Source organism: Bactrocera neohumeralis, chromosome 4, assembly GCF_024586455.1.
Source record: "Bactrocera neohumeralis isolate Rockhampton chromosome 4, APGP_CSIRO_Bneo_wtdbg2-racon-allhic-juicebox.fasta_v2, whole genome shotgun sequence".
NCBI classification, from domain to species: Eukaryota; Metazoa; Arthropoda; class Insecta; order Diptera; family Tephritidae; genus Bactrocera; species Bactrocera neohumeralis.
In genome coordinates this window covers 74,500,984-74,522,584 of record NC_065921.1, presented here as the reverse complement: position 1 = coordinate 74,522,584, position 21,601 = coordinate 74,500,984, and the positions used below count along the sequence as shown (strand labels likewise).

The window sequence follows — 21,601 nt, the reverse complement described above, 5'->3', positions numbered from 1 at the left end:
TTAATTTGACCGCAATTTCGAAATGACTTATAATCTATTATATATTTTGTTTAAGAAAAGTATTACGCTGTGAATTGTAGTGAAGAATAACTCTGTAAGTTATGGCAGAACTATTTGGAGCTTGAGAGAATACATTTCAACGAATCTCTTTGGAATTCAATCAACAAATACTTAAAAATATGTCGAGAACATTTTCTTACTTTATTTAAGAGAATATCTTTTCATACATAATCCACGTTTAAGTTTCTTCTGCAATTGGCTTAGTTGATCATACAGATCTCTTTCCAAAGCATCGTTGTTATGAGCTCGTTGTTTAAATGAGTATCCCACTGCTCTTCGCTATTACCTCCGAGAGGATTCTCCTTTTTGTAAAACCTTTAATGCTTGATATTTTCTGTGAATCCAAAACTCTTCTTATTTATATATAAAATTCATTGCCTTATACAGAATATTTGTATCAAAGTCAAACTAGTTCTATGTGAACTCAAACTTTGAAGTGTTTTTTGTGCTTTTTGAATGAAATGTTTCATAATTTCATAAAATTTAGTGTTCGTTTTGTGCTTTTTGAAAGACATGTTTCATATGTTCATAAATTTTGAGGTTCGTTTTGAGCTTTTCGAATGAAATGTTTCACAAGTTCATAAATTTTGAGGTTCTTTTTGTGTTTTTCGAATGAAATGATTCACAAGTTCATAAATATTTGAGGTTCGTTTTCAGCTTTTCGAATGAAATGTTTCATAAGTTCATAAAATTTGAAGTTCTTTTGAGCTTTTCGGATGAAATTTTTCACAAGTTCATAAATTTTGAGGTTCGTTTTCAGCTTTTCGAATGAAATGCTTCATAAGTTCATAAAATTTGAAGTTCTTTTGAGCTTTTCGAATGAAATGTTTCACAAGTTCATAGTTCATAAAATTTGTTCATAAAATTTGAAGTTCTTTTGAGCTTTTCGAATGAAATGTTTCATAAGTTCATAAAATTTGAAGTTCTTTTGAGCTTTTCGAATGAAATGTTTCATAAGTTCATAAAATTTGAAGTTCTTTTGAGCTTTTCGAATGAAATGATTCCCAAGTTCATAAAATTTGAGGTTCGTTTTGAGCTTTTCGAATGAAATGTTTCACAAGTTCATAAACTTTGAGGTTTTTTCAGCTTTTCGAATGAAATGTTTCATAAGTTCATAAAATTTGAAGATCTTTTTGAGCTTTTCGAATGAAATGTTTCATAAGTTCATAAAATTTGAAGTTCTTTTGAGCTTTTCGGATGAAATTTTATTCACAAGTTCATAAGGTTTGAAGTTCTTTTGAGCTTTTCAGATGAAATTTTATTCATAAGTTCATAAAATTTGATGTTCTTTTCATGTTTTTCGAAAGAGGAATTTTAAAAGTTCATAAACTTCGTAAAAATACCATCACACTGTTCATTACTCGCGCTTTCGTTGTTTTTCGCCAATTTTTATTGGAAAAATGAGAGTGCGAGTTCCGAATGTGAAGCGCAATACGCTGCATAAAACAGAGAAAGAGAGAGAGAGAGAGTGTCTGTATGTGCACTACAAAGTAACTACAAGCAGATCACTATTCAAGGCACAATATTTTTCGCTACGCTTACTGAATTTTGCAAAAGCCTTTTGCCCCCACAGCGTTCCCTTTCCTTTACGCTTGTTTTCTGCATGCGTCTCAACAAGGCATCCTTATTTTATACGCACGCCTGGTAAATTCTAATGGAGTGCTGGGAGCGTATATCGAAGCCTTTCCATGCGTATGTGTGTGTCATTGTTGTGCTATAACGGTTGGGCTAGCTAACATTTGCCCGGGTCAGGGTTGTCAGGTTGGTCAGCTCAGTTGGGTTTGCGGCATATTCATATTGTACATATATACTCTAAATAGCCTTGAGTTTGCTTGTAGCATTTTTTATTGGTTTTCATCCTACTTTTCACTATTTAGTTGTTTATATTGTAGTTACGCCTTGTCTGTTGTGCTTTCGCCTATGACCTTCTCATCCTGTTGCTTGTCGCTGGTGCTTAGGGTATTATTGTGTGTGAGTGTGGTACTTCTGGTTTGTCGCTTTGTATGGATTGTGTGTGAAGTTATGTGTGTAAGCGTGTGTCTTTAAAGCCCTTTTCTAGCTGATTTGCATTTGTGTATAAATATTGTGATTTTTGTTGTTCCTTCTAGTTATGCACTTGGATTACTTATTATTATTATCATATAAACATTTGTGTATTTCAGGCATATAAAGGTCCATTGAGAGTTTATTGCCGACTGACTAACTGCTTGCCAGGACTGAGCTTTCACTTTTCATGCCATTTCGTTTGCGCTTTCATTTTGTACTTTCAGCTCTTTACATAAACTTCATGTGTGTATGAAGTTTCGACATTCTTATGAGCTTTCTTGCGCTTAAAGTGAGCTTTCACTTTTCATGCCAATTCGTTTGCGCTTTCATTTTGTACTTTCAGCTCTTTACATCAAACTCCATGCGTTTGTGTGAAACTTCGGCACTCTCATGATTTTTTTTGGACTTGAAGCTTTCACTTTTCATGCCGACTTTCTTATATTTTTATTTTGTGCTTTCAGCTTTTCACGAAAATTGCATACACTTGTCTTTAGATATCAGATTCACTCCAACTTTTTTCCACTTTAATTGAGTTTCCACTTTTTCTGCTAGCTTTTATGCGGTTGACAGGAGCTTTATACTTTTCAGGCCACCCTTTTTGGGCTTAAATTTTTTGTCAGCTTTTTATAGCAATGTTTATGTGCTGGTATGAAGCTTTCACATTCCCATGAGCGTTGCTGCGCTTGAATTTGGCTGCCAAGTTTCATTTTAAATTGCTTTTGTATGTATAAAGCTTTCGCTTTCCAGCTTTCTGGCTACTTAATTTCGTGATATCAGCTTTTCACGGCAGATTTCGCTTGTTTCGAGCTTTCACACTATTTATCACTATTAATTGAGTTTCTACTTTTTTGCCAGCATTAATGAGTTCTAGTTATGGATTCACGTGTACTTGAGCTTTCATTTTTCACGACCGATTTAATGCGCTTAGACTTTTGTTAATCGTTTTTTTGCGCTTGAACTGAGCTTTCACTTTTCATGCCAACTTTCTTTATCGCTTTCAATTATGTTTTAAGCTTTTTACGTCAGATTTCATACGATTGCATTTTTCACTCTTTCAGTTTTCACTACAATTTTTTGCTCTTGAATTAAACTTTCACATATATATGAGCTTTTATATTCTTAAACTGAGCTCTCATGCGGTTCAATTGAGCTTTCACTATTTACGCCAGCTTTCGCTTGAATTGGGCTTTCAGTTTTCACTCCAACTTGTTGCTCTTGACTTGGACTTTAACATTTATGTGAGTTTTCATGTGCTTCAATTGAGCTTTTACTATCCACGCTGGCTTTCTTGTGCTTAGTTTGAAATTTCACGTTCACATGAGCTTTCATGCGCTTCAAATGATCTTTCACTATTCACGCTAGCTTTCTTGAACTTTCACGTGAGCTTTTTTGCGCCTTCGACCGCTGCTTTCACGCATATATTCTCTAACAAGCACTTATCGGTTTTTTATGTTATTTATATAAGACTTTCTCTTCGCTTCTCTAAATTTCATTAATCACTAATTTTTACTTATTCTATTTCTTCCATTTTATTGCTTCCTGAGTTTATAACTGCGTTAATTCGTTGAACTTTCATTGACGTGTCCGCACTTTATTGAACTTCGGCCTCACAGCTGAATATTGCCGTTAGACACCTACATTCACCCAACCACTCATATATTGAACTTGAGTTAACCACTCTGAGAGCGGAGTGCGTGGTTAGGACCTTTCATCTAACTACATTTCTAAACTTGACATAAAAGTCGTAAGCTGCTATGACATTTCATGAAATATATTAGTGCGTAACTGCGCATATAAAGCAATTTAACTACTTAACACTCGTTCGATTCATGCTCTGACCTCGTGGTGTGTGTATGTGTGTGTCCGTGTGCCTGCGCGCAATCTTAATCAGCCTCATTAACTGTCCTACCACATCGCCGTGTTTACTTCATTTATCTTTTTCTCGTTGTTTGTCTTTACTTGTTTACTATGTGTGTGTGAGTGTATATATATTATACATATGTATTTGAGTGTGTTTGGCATTAAACTAATATTTGGCGGTCGATGTCTGAAATGATTTATGTGACATATAACCTGACATTAGTATTGCGCCCTGGCAATGAATTTTGAAGGAAATCAGCAGCTATAAATTAATGTAATGATATACATATATCTATATGCATGTGGGTGTAAATTAAAGTCAGTCACAGGTTGGTGGAAATATTTTCAAATATAGACGTTTATACCTATAAATATATATATGTATTTATCTAATATTTTGAGCAAAAAGTCATAAGACTTTGTTAATAATATCAAAATTCTTAATTTATTCTTCAAAATCTTTGTCGTTCCCAGAAAGTAATCTCCGTTGGTTTCCATACACGTATGTCAACGGTTTTTCCTATCCTTGAAATAGCTGTTAAAGTCACTTTCCGGAATAGCCTTCAATACGCGTAGCGATTTGCGTTTAATATCTTCAATTGACTTTCAATTGACTGCAAACAGTTTCCTTGAAGCGGTCTTTTGAGTTTGCTGAAGAGCCAGAAATTCCACGGAGTTAACTTAGGCGAATACAGTGGTTGTCGCGCGATTTTGTTTACAAATTATGCAAAAAACTCACGAAGAATCAATGCAGTTTGCGACGGTGCATTATCGTGGTCCAAAAACCAAGTTCCCGACCCATATTTCCGAACTCTTTTAAGAATAGCTTCGCTCAAATAACGCATAACAGTCAAACAGTATTCCTTGTTGATAGTTTAGTTGATCGGAAGGCATTCGGAGTGCACCACAACTCGATAATCGAAGAAAACTGTCAACATAACCTTGATTTTTGACCTGCTTTGACGGGACTTTTTCGGCTTCGGCTAACCTTTGCCGCGATACTCGGTCGATCGATCGTCTGTTTCCAGGTCGTAAGCATAGATCCAAGTTTTATCGCCAGTAATAATACATTTCATGGTAGTCGGAATGCATTGTTTAACAGACGTCCACGCGACGCTGTTTTTCGAAAAAAATTAGTGATTTTGGAACCAATCTTGCGTTCAATTTCTTAGACCCAAATAATCTTTCAAAATGGTTTTCAGTGATGCTTCCGATATTCCAACGATGCCAGTAGGATATCTGACTGTTAATAATCGCTTCTCAATCACCAGTTCTTTTATTTTATTGACGTGTTGATCATCAGTTGATTTTGATGGCCGCCCTGGACGTGGTTCGTCGTCAACGCGTTCTCGACCCTATTAGAATAACTTCTACCTATCAAAAGCACTTGCACGCGACAAGTAGTTATCTCCGAAGGCCTCTTCCAACATGCCGATCTTTTTGTTTGAATGAAGTGATCTGAGTTTATCGTGCGATTTAAGAATTTCACGCCTTTCTGTTATAATTATAACAGCATAGACTAGCCCTGTTTTTTGGCTATCTTATCTGCTGTCATAGCTCGGTTTCACATAATGTCTTCCAACATAACATTATATAAAATGTTTGAATACCATTTATGATGTTAGAACTGAGCACTTTCGATAGTCCAATAATAATTATATCGCTTTATAGATTTAGTCTTTTTGACGAACTCATCTTCTTTGAATAAGTAAGTAGTAGGGATCAATAAACAGTTGCTGGAATACGAGTAATTAGGTATTTCTGTGTTCGAGAATACAATTCCTCTTCTTCTTGATGAGTCCTAACCTTTAACATATTCCATGCGATCTTCACCCTAAACTTATTTTATTTATGATGATTATAAGTTCTTGTCTTATCTTTAACTTTAGTATACTCTTTGGTGAGACTTTTGTTATTTGTAGCGTGTGCATAAGTGTAATCTAACAAATGTTGGATCCCACAAGTTTCAAGTTGACATATGGTAGAGTTAATAACATCTTTATTGGCGTAGACACCGCTTCCGGAGTTATAGCCTAGTCTATTTGGCGTCGATTGGAGATTCCAAGTGAATCCAGTTCCCTCTCGACCAGGTCTTTCAAACGTAGTGGATATCTCGAATTATTTTCTCCAGCAGTAGATTGAAGAAGTTGTACGATAGGCAGTTGCCTTGTCTGAAACCTCGTTTGATTTCGAACGGCTCGAAGAGGTCCTTCTCGATTCGGACTGAGGATGAAGCCTTGTGTAGAAGTTCACGCAAGTGAGGAAAGTTCTCTGAACACCATTCACTTGGAAGTGGCCATCTTTGGAAGTGGATTCTTTTACATATGGCGCAAGCAGCTCACGACTTCCAATCTTAGAGCAAGTCTTCTGTGGGTAGCCAAAAAACATCCGTTTTAAGGCGAGCTAAAGTGTTGTGCGCTGAATTTAGGGTTCGCCATGTATAAAAGCATCCCCAATGAAAAGGACAACACAGCCTCGGATTTTTATAATTGCGTTTTTTATTAGAAAAATTACCATTTTTAGGCGGAGGGAAATATCACAACTGATTTCGTATACCTTACAAGGCTTTCTTCATTCCTTTTCAGGTCACCAGTGTATCAAATTCCATAAATAATGGTGCAAGCATGACTACTGTGCTGTGTGCGACTAAAAATATTAAATTTTCTAAGTAGTTTCTATTCTTACCTATCTTTGGAGGTATTTAATCTGTGTAAACCATAAATATACAAACATATTTGGTTTCTATTTTCAGTTAATAATTGAAGCTCCACAATTTGTCTTCAAAAATACTCACATGATTCTCATATACAATACCGAATAATTACAATAGCAATTTATGTAGTGTTATTGACCAAGCCGACGACTCAATTGCTCTGCGGTTTAGACGCCACATAGCATCTACATTATAATCATAGGCTTATTAAACAAACCATGGAATAATCAAGCGTTAGCAAGGCACTCATGCAAACCGACTAAGTAAGTAAGTACCGTAAGCTGTTGACCAAATAGCTATCGCCGAATCGGTATGGAATTACAGCAGTGTATGCTGCGACACAAACAATTGAAAATAGTCTGGTCAGATGCCGTTATAAAAAGTTCATAACAATTCTAAGATTGTCTAGCATATTTACACTTGAGTTAGCATGTGTGTGTAGGTATTTATAAACAATTGCTCTAAGACGACAAAGGAGTTGAGCATATACACATATGTGTATATGTATACTAGGGTGGGTACAAAAAAGTTTTTTTTTCGCTTCATACTCCGAAAAATTGGTCACTTTATTCTAAAAAAAAACAAATTAGTTCAAAAAATTTGGTCCAAGCATGTGCGTCTTTTCTTGATGGAAAGGTTTCGGCTGTTCACTTTCATATTTGTCACCTGAACTGGATACACCTTTAATAAGCTTGAAACAAAATTTGTAGCAATCCGCAGACAAAGTTGTAGACGGTATAAAAAGAAGTGTATATAAATTATCAGCATGGTGAGCTGAGTCGACTGCTGAGCTGATGTCCTTCTGCCTATCTGACAGTAATTCTATCTTAATGTACCCAAACTAGTCCCTTAGTTTTTGAGATATCGATCTGCAATTTTGCACACGTTCTTTTCTCCTCAAGTAACTGCTTATATGTTAAAACCGACGATATTGGACAACTATAGCATATAGCTGCCATACAAACTGAACGATTGGAATCAAGTGCTTGTATGGAGAACTTCTTCACTTGACGAGATATCTTCACGAAATTTGGTATGAGATATTATCCAAGGCAACGCTACATCTTCTGAAGAAATTGTTCAGATCGGTTGGCTATAGCATATAGCTGCCATACAAACTGAACGATTGGAATCAAGTGCTTGTATGGAAAACTTCTTCACTTGACGAGATAGCTTCACGAAATTTGGTATGAGGTATTATTCAAGGCAACGATACATCTTCTAAAGAAATTTTTCTGATCGGTTGGCTATAGCATATAGCTACCATACAAACTGAACGATTGGAATCAAGTGCTTGTATGCAAAACTTTTCCATTTGGAGAGATATCTTCACGAAATTCGGTATTTAATATTGTTTAAAGTAACGGTATAATCTTCCAACAAATTGTAGAGATCGGTTTGCTATAGCATATAGCTGCCATACAAACTGAACGATTGGAATCAAGTGCTTGTATGCAAAACTTTTCCATTTGGAGAGATATCTTCACGAAATTCGGTATTTAATATTGTTTAAAGTAACGGTATAATCTTCCAACAAATTGTACAGATCGGTTGGCTATATCATATAGCTGCCATACAAACTCACTGATCAAATGCAGACAAGATGCCTAACAATCAATTTTTCTAAGCATAAAGTAAAAAAATAATACATTTTTTGACCGACCCTAATGCATACATATGTATTAAAGGGTGGTGTGTGCATGTGTGTTATAGCTGACAATCAAATGAGGTTTCATGACAATAATATCCTTTAGTTATTTTAGGCTAACCACTTACTATACGATATTATGTATAAATATATACATACATGTCTGTATATATGTATATACATATATACAAACGTACAATTTAGGGTTACACATGTCTATTTCTACATACATATGTATGTATGCCACTTATGGCAGAGGAATGTGCGCACTTTTGTATGTGCTTAAGTGCTTATTGTCGTAGCTTAAGTGGCCAGGCGGTCAGTCGATTACAAGTGTTGTCATGCTGGCAAAATACCCTCTATAGTATGTATATATACACACATATAGAGGTAAATAGCCTTTTCTAAATATGTATGTGCGTGCTCATGCCTATTCGGTAGCATATCCAAATTTAGGTTCGTTAGCTGCTGTGGTCACTTTAGATTTGCCTTGAGTACGTCCACCAGCCGGCTTACTAACAACCATATTTGCAAGAGCTAGTTGTGGCAATTGAAAAGGATATTTGTATGGCGGAATTTTTTGTAAGCGGCATATGAGTTGAAGCTATGAGGACCACTGCTACTACGGCATATTTTTAGAAGATTAAGAGAAGAGTTAAATTTGACAATTCTCTTTCAATATTTTCTTTAACAGCTGGTTTAATAAGATAGCTTCAATGCTTTGTCTCATTGAAGGGCGTATATAAATACGCCGAAAACTTTGTCAAAATTGTTGTTTATAATCTCCGTAATTACTTATCAAGAGCACTGTCTTTCTCTGGAACTGTCGAGCTCGTTAATTGCACGCCATAACCTCACTCTCTATGCCAACGACATACGGTACTATCCGACCAAAACGGAAATTTTTAACCAGCTAGGTGCGTAGGTAGATAGAGCGGCTGCCTCACGACGCATCTAGGCCTAGACGAAACTCATTGTCTCCTCTTTGCACCACCCTGTGCTTCTGATGAAGTTCTGAAATCCAGTTAAGGATTCGAAACTCCAAAGAATTCTTCAATTTTTGTTAAAAAAGTATTTTCTGACATTACAACAATAACATAAGCATCTCGCTCTTTCTGTCTCGTTTATACTTCTGGTGAAGCTACTTCTCTCGATGAATGGAATGTAGAGACTACTATCAGACGTGTACGCTAACAGAGTACAACTTTAATTAGATCTTAATTTATATATGCTAGAAATGAAAAGGCTGTCAAATATATAAGTCATAAAGCGAAGCAAAAGCGAAAGCGAAATAAAAGAGTGATTCAGTAACTCTTAAAGTTGAGGGCACTGACTCCGAATTTCGGTAGTAAATTTTAATAATTTTGACACGTTGTTGGATCGCGTATCTCTCCATAATTAAATGGCAAACCTTACTGAAGAGAAATGACAAAAGAGCGTGAAAGAATATGGTGTCCCTAGATGCCTCTAGATGTCCAGATCGCTTCTGACGCGTAATTACTGTTAATGGATAAGAGAACTTAGAACAGAGAGCCAACTACTCATAATATTTTCAATTGTGATTTAGGTTTAATAGAAATGAAAATGATCCGAAATTTGTGGAAGAGTTGGAGTATTTTTCTCACATCCGTAGACTAGCAGATGCTGATACTCACTCATAATTACTAAGATTGGATACGGAAAGTGTTACAGAGAGCCTACTACTCGGATTTCTTGCTCGGCTTATCGGTTTCAAGTTTCTTGTACGTCATCGAATGAGATGATATATGAGTCAAATATCATCACTCAACATTTCGAACCCAAAGAGTTGTACGATCCGAACAAGTTCTTTAGGGATTGTACCAATGCCTTGGGCATGGTAAGTTTTGTGAAGATACATATCTCGCCAAATATAAAAGTTTACCATACAAAGACTTGATATTGATCGGTGAGTTTTCATGACTACTATATGCTGTAGCAGTTCGATATCGATGTTTTCGACAAATAAGCAGCTGGCTTGGGAGAAAAGGAAGTATGCCAAATTTCAGATTGATATCGAAATAACTGAGCAACTAGTTCGCTTATATACTGGCATATAGATGGACATGGCTAAATCGACCCAGCTATGCACGCAACTCCTGGTACACATATGTGTATAAGTAATACCCAATTACTCCCCTTCTTCTTCTTTACTGCCGTAGACACCGCTTGCGCGATTATAGTCGAGTTCAAAACAGCCCGCCAGTCGTGCCTTCATTTCGCTACGTGGCGCCAATTGGATATTCCAAGCGAAGCCAGGTCCTTCTCCACTTGGTCCTTCCAATGGAGTGGAGGTCTTCATCTTCCTTTGCTTCCCCCGGCGGGTACTGCGTGGAATACTTTCAGAGCTGGAATTTTTTTCTGGGTGTATAAATTCCACATCCAAAATAATAACCATTGCTCAGGATATATAAAAATATTTAAATAATGCGAGAGATTTTATAAAATTCCTAAGCTTTTTCTATCCTTAAATAAAGAGTTTACGAAAAGTGGAAGATATCCAGTATCAATAAAGAAAAGTCTTGACATACACAATGTTCTTATATTTTATCGTTCAGCAATACTTTTCTCTGATTTCGCTTAGTTTAGTTCCAAAATATGAGGCCTCAGAGGCATGCGCTTTGTGTGGACCATAGCCAGATGACTACCTTAAAGTAATTTTTTGCTCAGATGATATACCGATACTTTACTTCGTCTTTAACATCTATATATGGCTTTACTCAACCCCTGAACCATTTTGGGAAGTTCGTGCGTATTGCTTTTCCGACGACACCGACCAACTCTTGTACCTAGATAATCTTCGTTTAGATGTTTCTCAATCAATTAATGGGCGAGGTTGCCTGGACAAGCTTATAAAAATATATTTTTACTGTCAGCCTGACAACTTTGGTATATATAAACTCTATATCGCAACATCATATCATCCCCAGTCACATTCAACCGTCTTAACTAATCCTATTAGTCTAAAAGTGGCCACTATACTCTCCACTGTCACGGCAGAGACCAAAATCGTGACAGAGACAAGCGCTATGATAGTAGCGTCAGTTACTGGCAGTTGGCCTTTGTTGAATTGTTACAATTGCGGTAATCTGCGTCTGCTGGCAACTCCTGTCGCTGTAGGCCGCTCTACAACGCGGCCACCAACACTTGCCATAGTTAGTCTAGTTCAGACTTAAATATTTTTTTAATCAATATTTGAAATTCTATGGATTTGCGTGCCAAATCGCGCTGTAAAATTCTATTTGCCGACATGTGACACTCATTGTGGCTATCAGACGTTTTCAACTGTCCATTCAAAAATAGTTAAAGCGAATGAGAGAAAGTGCCGCATGTGTGTCAAGATGTTGACTGCATGTCGCACATAACACTAAGGAAGTTAGAGAGTGCGATAAGGCCCAAAAATGCATATGATTAGAGAACAGTAAACAATTTAAACAAGAACAAACATTTTTTTGCAATTTAGCAAGATTTTCGTTTGTTATTTTTAACTGTTGCACTTCGGCATAATCAAGTTCCTTTAAGGCATATTTTGTATTTATCAAGAGGGTTATAGCTTCGATGCAACCATAGTTCGGGTTTTTTGTTTTTCTTAATTTGCCAATAAACACTTTAAATTCTCACCCGCTTAATTGTTCTCTGAGGCTTAAAGCGATGTATAAAAGTGTTGCTCATTGCGACGTTCAGCCTATTTAGGCACATTCAACGCCAATAAAATTGAGAAAAAGGTATGAAATCTATAAAAAGTTAACAGTTGTGTGCAAATGAAAACAAGTAAATAAATAAATATAGGTAAATAGACACATAAAATGTATAACTGCAAATATACATAAAATGTTTTACCGTTATTTTTATATGTCGCATAATTTAATACTTCTTTGTAACACAGCTATTTATTTGTGACTCAATTTTCGTATTTATTTCCATTTTATTGGCATTCATGTTTTTGCACAGAATTTCATGTCAGTATGTGTTTACATATTATTTATACGATTTGTTATGCGAAATATTTTATATTTACGATTTGTTTTTTAATATCGTGTTTATTTCATTTTGACCTTGAATTCTGTGCACTTCGCTACTTTTTATTACTTTGACAGTCGTTGCTGGGCTATTTTGATTGGATTGGCTATTTATAGCGTTGTGTTGCATAAAAAATTATTTTGATGCGCATAAGTGCTTTTTGCTTGAGTTGATATATTTAGCTATATATATTTTTAAATACTTTTTCTTCCTAATTTATGTTTTGAGATTTTTAAATTTTTTTTTCAAATTTTTGTTTTGTATTTTTTTAATTTTTTTTATATTTTTTAAGTGTTTTTATATTTGTTTTGCACTTTTTAAATTTTTTATAATTTTTTGTATATTTTTTATATTTGTTTTGTATTTTTTTTTAATTTTGTTTTTTTTTAATCATTTTTTTTATATTTTTTTTTTATAATTTTTGTTTTCCATTTTTTTTTTTGATTTTTGTTTTTGCTATTTTTCTTATATTTTTCTATTTTTATCATATTTTTTATTTTCTTATTTCTCATATATATTTTCTTTTAAACTCATTTTGCTACTAAACTTTTTACTTAATTTTCACTCACCTTAACGAAATGATAGAAGAGCACCGCTCCAACAGTGGAGAGTGCAAACCAAACGAATACCGCAAACGTGGAGACATGTGAAATGTCCAATGCGTGCAACAATGTTGAGATAATCAATGCGGCAGCATGACAGAACAGGAATGGCAACAATAGACGCTCCAGAATGTCCCATGGAATTTCGGCAGACTTTTGTGGCAGCACTGAAATGGAGCCGCGGCGCAGAGAGGCGCGTCGTGATGCACGGCGCTAAACATGTAGAAAAAAAAAAGAAGTAAAAAAAATTAAGGTGTAAATTGAATACAAAGTTGTAATCACATAAAAATAGTTAGTTGATAAGATACCTAGCGACTAAATTAGGTACTTTGTACTACAAGATGGAGGTTCCAAACCTTGAGGCTAAGTTAGTTTAGTTTACAATGGCTGATTCTCACGTCTTAAATAGACCTACAGGTCTTATGTAGTGTCAGCTGGAGGTTCATTATCAATACCAGCTGAAGTTTACGTTAAGTATTAAGACCGACGCGCGTTTTTCGAAGTTCAATAGAGATTTGATAGCTAATTCTGATGTCTAATACTTCATCCAGTACCTTGAACTATCTCTTAGAAATTTAGATAAGGCCAGGAGAAGCAGAGGAGGTGTTCCAGCGTCTATCTAATGCCTACTTTCCTGCAATTTCTACATGTTCCATTATTAATAATGCCTATATGGCTCGCATGTGTTGCTGGTAGGTTGTGACTTGCCATTAGGCCAAGAGCCATCCTGCAGTTATTTCGAGTTCGTGTGAGTAGAAAGATGACGTGCCGTTCCTATGAAAGTCAGGTCTACGTAACCGGAACGGATCCGGCCTTTTTATCCGGTCAAGGACTGTCAACTCGGCAGAATTCTGCCGCTATAAAAACAACAAAGCTTGCGTGATTTCCTTCCGCCGCCTTGTGTATGATCTTCAGTTATATCTCGTCTGAACTTCACTCGATTATGAAAGAAGCTTTTAAAAATGAAGACAAATAGAAAGCTCAGTTGATTGCCATTTTCAAATTTATGCGGTTTGTAAGTTAAAAATTGATTCCCCAATCGATGACGATGGAGCAGACGTTCCATTGCCAGACCATGAAGAAGCTCGAATAGCAATTACCCTTTTGCAGAAAAACAAAGCGGCGGGGGCCTATGGATTACCAACCGAGCTATTCCAATGTGGCGGCAAATAACTGATAAGGAGCATGCATCAGCTGCTTTGTAGAATATGGTCGGACGAAGGCATGCCCGATGATTGGAATTTAAGTGTCCTCTGCCCAATCCACAAAAAGGTAGACCCTGCAAACTGCGTCAACTACCGTGGGATAAGCCTCCTCAACATCGCATATAAGGTTCTATCGAGCGTACTGTGTGAAAGATTAAAGCCACCGTCAACAAACTGATTGGACCTTATCAGTGTGGCTTTAGGCCTGGAAAATCAACAACTGACCAGATATTCACCTTGCGCCAAATCTTGGAAAAGACCTTCAATGAGAGCATCGACACACACCACCTCTTCTTCGATATCTGAGCTGCTTTTCGCAGCAGAAAAAGAAGTGTGAATTTGGTACCCCCGCAAAACTATTACGGCTGTGTGAGCTGACGTTGAGCAATACCAAAAGCTCTGTCAGAATCGGAAGGACCTCTCCAAGCCGTTCGATACCAAACAAGGTTGAAGGCAAGGCGACTCCCTATCGACTTCTTCAATCTACTCTTGGAGAAAATAATCCGAGCTGCAGATCTGAATAGAGAAGGTACAGCTTTCGTTAAGAATCTACAGCTTCTGACGCTTCTGGTGATATTCATATCATTAGCCTAAACAACCGCGATGTTAGTTCAGCTTTCTCTAGACTGAATGAGGAAGCGAAGCAAACGGGTCGGGTAGTGAACGAGGGTTAAATATCTCCAGTTATCAAACAAATAGTCGTCGTACTTGCAACTTGGCTCTCACGTCACTGTTGAAAGTCATAACTTCGAAGCCGTAATTCGTAATTTCGTCTATCTTAGAACCAGCCTTATCATCAACAACAACAAGTTCAGCCTCGAAATCCAATGCAGAATAACTCTTGCCAAGAAGTGCGTCTTCCGACTAAGTAAGAGGTTGAGAAGTAAAGTTCTCCCTCGATGAGCAGAAACCAAATTCTACAAGTCACTCATCATCCCCGTCCTGCTATATGAAACAGAGCCATTGACGTTGACAACATCTGACGAGTGACGCTGCGAGTTTTCGAGAGAAAGGTTCTGCGGAAAATTTTGGATCCTTTGCGCATTCTAAATGGCGAACACCGCAGTCTATGGAACGATGAGATATTTGACGAGACTGACATAGTTCAGCGAATTAAGAGACAGCGGCTACACGGGCTAGGTCATGTCGCCCGAATGGACGAAAACACTCCAGCTCTGAATGTATTCGACGCAGTATCCGTCGGGGGAAGCAGAGGAAGAGGAAGACCTCCACTTCATTGGAAGGACCAGTTGGAGAAGGACCTGGCTTCGCTTGAAATATCCAATTGGCGCCACGTAGCGAAAAGAAAAAACGACTGGCGTGCTGTTGTTAACTCGGCTATAATCGCGTAAGCGGTGTCTACGCCAATAAAGAAGAAGAAGTGCAAGGCTAAGAAGTTTGTTGGGAGTAAGTTTCACCAACGACAGAAGGTCCTTTGATGCTATGGTTGACAAAAGGTGATATCTGTTCTTCTTTCGCAATTAAACTTATGTATAACCGGAAACTGATTGAAGTTTTCTTCGCGAGTAATTTATTTCCTTACATATCCTAAGTTTCAGAGGCATTAGATTACAGGTTTCAGATTAAGGTTCAGAGCCATTAGATTACAAGGTTATTTATGGCTGTTGATCTTGATACTTTCTCGAAGTTTTTTATAATATAACTGAAGTTTGCACAAACTTTTTAGTAGTCTACAAAAAAGAGCTGTGAACGGCTGAGCCGAAGTGTAATCAAACTAAGAATACGAGTACTATGTTATTGAATTCAAGAGGAGTGCAGGGTGGTTCAGAGGACATAATAGTGTGAGTGGGTTTTTCGGTGGTCTCACAATGAGGCTTCTAAAAGTCATCAGACATTAATTCCACCCACCTGACAGACGGCTGCGTTAATGCGGATTAACTGCGCACTTAATCAGATCTAAATTTGTAGATGACAGACGGCAGCTATGCGGGTTTGAAGGCTATAAGTTCTTAAATGCTTTATTTGAAAATCCTATACATTTTTCAGCCATTTAAAAATGCAAAATTTAACCAGCTTAATTTCCAGCAATTAAATTTTGACCAATATTTACTAAACACATTCATCATGTAAAAAAAAAAAATAAATGCCGTTACAAATATTTGAAAAAATTTAATTTTTTCGTGAATACAAATTTTATTACACGAATTACTAAAATAATTTCCGACAGTTTTTGGCGCAATTAAAAATAAATCCATCGCCAACGAGTCTAAACCGCAACTATATATGCATTTATATTAACAGATATAAAAATATTTGCACAAATATATGCCAATATATTTACAAATTTACCATTTAGCGCATATTTATGCTGTGTAAAACGATAAAATCAGGCAGCACTAACCAAATGGCTGCCATTAAAGACCCTAATGTATACATAGCTATATAGTTTTAATGGACATTTTGTGTGTGTTTAGCCAAATATTCGAAATATATGCTAACCATGAAACCAAATTATATTTATTTATATTTTTTGTTAACACTTTGGTTTTTTTATTGCCTTTAATTAAAGTAATTAGTTAATAGGCGAAAAATTTTCAACGATTGTGAATCACTTAAGCTTTAAACATTATATAAATCTATTGGAATATTGATATGGAAATGGAAGTTAAATTTAAAATTTAATAATAAAAATTAAAGAATTCAAAAAAGTATGACGTCCATCAAAAGTGCAGCATTGATGGATAGTTTTGCAAAAAGTCAGACCGACGAATTGAAATTCTGATATTTGGTATTGGTTGGCTTGAAAATGTAGTCTTCGATTCTCCATATTTCCTCATGAAAATCTCGCACAGACTATTTTTTCAAGGGAACGGTATAATATTTAAATAAATTTGCTCAGATCGGATCACTACCACATATAGTTACCATATAAACTTACCGATCCAAATCAAGACCTTGTACGATAAACTTTTTTATTTGACAAGTTAACTTTACAAAACTCGTTACAGTTTGTTGCCTCAAGTAGCGGCATTATTTCCGGAGAAATTATTTAGATCGGATGACTATAGCATACAGCTGCCATACAAACTGATCGATCAAAATCCAGACCTTGTATGGCAAACTTTTTTATTTGACGATTTATATTTACGAAATTTGGTGCAAGTTATTGCATTAGAAAACGGTATAATCTCCGAAGAAATTATTCAGATCGGTTTACTATAGCATATAGCTGCCATACAAACTCATACATCAATATTTATACCTTGTATGGAAAACTTTTTTATTTGATAAGTTATCTTTACAAAATTTGGTGCAAGTTATTGCATTAGAAAACGGTATAATCTCCGAAGAAATTATTCAGATCGGATGACTATAGCATATGGCTGCCATACAAACTCATCGATTTAAATTCAGACCTTGTATGGCAAACTTTTTAATATGTTGAGATATCTTCACGAAATTTAATAGAGATTATGATCTCAAACACCGCTATAATAGTTGAAGAAATTATTCAGATCGGATGACTATAAAATATAGCTGCCATACAAACTGATCCATCAAAATCCAGACCTTGTATGGCAAACTGTTTTTTATTTGACAAGTATCTTTATGAAATTCGGTACAGTTTGTTGCCTTAGAAAACGGTATAATCTCCGAAGAAATTATTCAGATCGGATTACTATAGCATATAGCTGCCATACAAACTCCTCGTTCAAAATCCAGGCCTTGTATGGCAAACTTTTTTATTTGACAAGTTATCTTAACAAAATTCGCTACAGTTTGCTTTCTAAAGCAGGGGTATAATACCATAAGAAATTATCCAGATCGACTTACTATAACATATAGCTGCCATACAAACTTACCGATCCAAATAAAGATTTTCTTAAGGCATATTTTACCTCACTTACAGGTTAGTTAACGGTTATAATGTAATCTATTTCAATCACAAATGCAACTACAACTCCACCAAAAACAAAAAAAAAACAAAACTCGCAAAATGCCAAGTCCATAACTGTGTATGTCACTCGACAATGCTGAGCAATAAAAAACTCGTCAATGCCAAAATCAAATTAACACATTACTTTAACGTTCCAATAGCAGCAAAACAAAAAAATTGGCAAAACAAAAAAAAAAAATTAGCAAAACAATAACAAAAAGCGGGCTTTCCTCATGGCTCGCTATCAAAGCAGTTTATTTAACTTGACCAACACGATGGCGTGTTTTTTTTTTTAGTTACGCAATAAAAGCGAGCCAAATAAATTGCATACCCACGATAGCGTTCAAGCGCAAATGATTATTAAATTTGTTAAAGCAAAAAAGTTTTGTTTACTAAAGTGAAAATGTTTATGGAAAAACATTTTTTTGTTCTCGGTAATATCACTCATTTCCCCGTATAAATGTTTGTGTGTGGGTGCTGGAACAAATTTAATACGTTCCATTTGAAATACACACATACACGTTTTCTTATGTATAGTCACTAGTATATGTATACATATGTTTGTATGTATGTGTGCACATGATTGTATCTTTATGTTTGCATATGAACATATGTTAGTATATATTTTAAAGTTTTAATTACACGTGCATTTAGTGTTTTTTTTTCTGTTTCATTCAATTAAATTTGTTTTTCGTCTGTCCATCATTTGCACTCGTTTTGTCGATTAAAGCTAAAATCGTTCTGACATATTGCCCCGCCTGCTAATGACTTGAGTTTTTATGGGTTTCCAGCTAAATGGTTGTAAGTATGTGCGTGTATTTGTATTTCCTTTGATTAGTGGCAGCGTCAAATGCCAATAGTTTTTCCAAATATATCATGAAAACACTACGCAAGTGGAATGAAATTGTGAAATATTCGCCAATTGACGAAGCGAAGAGAAAACAAGAAAATACGTTAACTTCGAGTGTGGCAAGGCTACAATACCCCTCATGGTTCCATTCCTTCTAATATAAAATAGTATAAAACATGTTTAACTCGATTTTGATCGTTCAGTTTGTATGACAGCTATATGTTAAAGTCGGTCGATATAAAAAAATGTTCGAAGGTTGTAGCCTTGGCTTAGACAACAACCCATACCGAATTTCTTGCAGATATATTGTCAAATAAAAAGGATTTCCTTACAGCATCTTGATTTGTCGTGTCAGTTTGTATTTCAGCTACATGCTGTAGTGTTCCGATATCCGTGATTCCGCCAAAAAACCAGAAAGAAAAAGATATATGCAAAATTTCTGATCGATATATCAAAAACTGAGGGACTGGGGTGCCTATATAGCTACCCACAGAAAGATAGACAGACGGGCATATCTAAATTAACTCAGCTCGTCATGCTGACTATTTATATAAGGTATACATAGATAGGGTATTTCACGTTCTCTTCTAAGCGTTACAAACTTCATGGCAAACTTTATTTATTCTGTTTAGGGTATTAAGAAATTGGCCAACAGTCCAATAGCAGTGGATGATTGGTAAGAAGCCTGCATATATTTGAGATCAGTTTCGTCCAGACTTTTATATTAAAAAAATATATGTATATATATTAATTTCACTTCCATAACATTTTTAAATTTGATTCCTAAAATTTTATTTTCCTTTTCTCTAAAAATCACAGCGTTGTTTGAATCTGCAAGATCTGGGAACATATGAGTTCACTATTTCGCGAAATCTCAATGTCTGAGGATAGAAGCTGAATATGTGTAGTTTTTAACTAGCTGTCGAGCTTCTTAAAAGGCCTGAAATTTTATGGATTTCACAGGATCTCTTATCTACAGTCTATATTATCCTCTTTTTTCTTTGAAGCCGCTTCTGGAATGTAAACGGATTTCAATTGAAGCTTCTTGATTGCAGTAATATACTTCGGTGTTTGGTACTGACGACAAAAGAGCGATGAAAATAAAAAAAGTTTTCTACAAATAAAAACATTGGCAGGACTATGTTTTCAATCACGAGTGTTTGTTTATGTAGTCACATGCTATGAGCACGCTGCTTCTTAATATTGAGTAGTCGAAAAAGTCGATCGTAATTTGTCAATAGATACCGTTGCAGTTGTATATCTCCAGTGCTATCAGTGCTGCTCTAAGGAACTTAATATTCATCACCAAACGGTTTTAAACCATTTAAAAAAGGCTGGCTACAAAAAGAAGCTCGACGTCTGTGAAAAATTTTCTTAATGGAATCAAAAAAAAACAAAAAACCATACGGCAAGAACTGATGAAAAATGCTTCGTCTTCCACCGAATTAGCATCACACATTCTTTGATGAAACGAAAGCTGTAATCGAACCATTTCTGATGCATCAAATATATGGTAACAGGAGAGGAAAAGTAGATCAAATGCGATAATAATGTGCGAAAAAGATCATGGTCCAAGCGTGATGAAGCTCAAGAAATGGTCGCAAAGCCAGGATTGACGCCTCGAAAGGTTATGCTGAGTGTTTGGTGGGATTGGAAAGGAATTATCCATTATGAGCTGTTCCAGCCTGATCGAACGATTGCTTCTACATTTCACTGTCAACAACTGATGAGATTGATCCAATCAAAAAACAAAAAAACACGGCAAGAACTGATCAACAAACATGCTTCGTCTTCCATCAGGACAACGCTAGACCACACACTTCTTTGATGACTCGGCAAAAACTGGGAGAGCTTGGCCTGGAAGTTTTGATGCATCCAACATATATGTAGCCCTGACTTTGCAACATCTGACTACCATTTGTTTCGGCCAATGCAAAACTCCCTTAATGGAGTAAAGTTGGTTTTAAGAGAAGCCTGTGCAAAATACTTGTCGCAGTTTTTCGCCGAGAAACCAGAAAAGTTTATACTGATGAAATCATGTCTCTAGCGGAAAAATAGCAAAAAGTGGTCAACCAAAATGGTACATATTTGGTTCATTAAAGTTGATTATAAATAAAAAAAAAATAAGTTGAAGTTTGATTAGAAATACGAAAAGACTTTTTGGGCTACCCTATATGTACTACTTAATTCTTACTATATTTTTGTCCACTTTAGTATCTTCACTCATGAACAGATGAATCTCCATAATTAGTGAGTAATACAGTTAATTTCTCATAGTTTAAGTATTTGTTCAATATTTAATTCCGCTGCCGTGGTATATTAGTACAAATTTTGTCCAACTTATATGGTAAGCACCATATGCTGGCGCTCTAGTCTGGCGCCAAAGCCGAGTCAATAACAAATCAGATAATTATAGTCTGAATATGACTATATTTCAGATAAGAATTGGCGAGTAATACGTATTATACTATCAGATATGAACAGGTGAGTAATACTATTATGAACATGAAGTAAACTGGCAACATAACTTTGACTTTTGACCTGCTTTGTTGTGTTTTTTCGGGCTAAGGTTCACTTTTGCCACGATATTCAGAAGAAATAAAACATTATATTCATTCACTATATTCATTAATTTGATGTGACATTTGCCACAGATGTCACTGACAGTTCTACCAATCTAA

The 21,601-nt window shown here is 35.8% G+C and overlaps 1 protein-coding gene across 2 annotated transcripts in view; it reads right to left on the bottom strand.

The window, feature by feature from the left end:
* Positions 1 to 21,601, bottom strand: part of LOC126756690 (D-beta-hydroxybutyrate dehydrogenase, mitochondrial) — a 95,557-nt gene that overhangs the window by 62,991 nt on the left and 10,965 nt on the right. For both annotated transcript variants that reach the window (XM_050469932.1, XM_050469934.1), the window contains exon 3: positions 12,935 to 13,180. In XM_050469932.1, the coding sequence (XP_050325889.1) occupies positions 12,935 to 13,180 (246 nt within the window). The remainder of the gene's footprint in view (positions 1 to 12,934; positions 13,181 to 21,601) is intronic.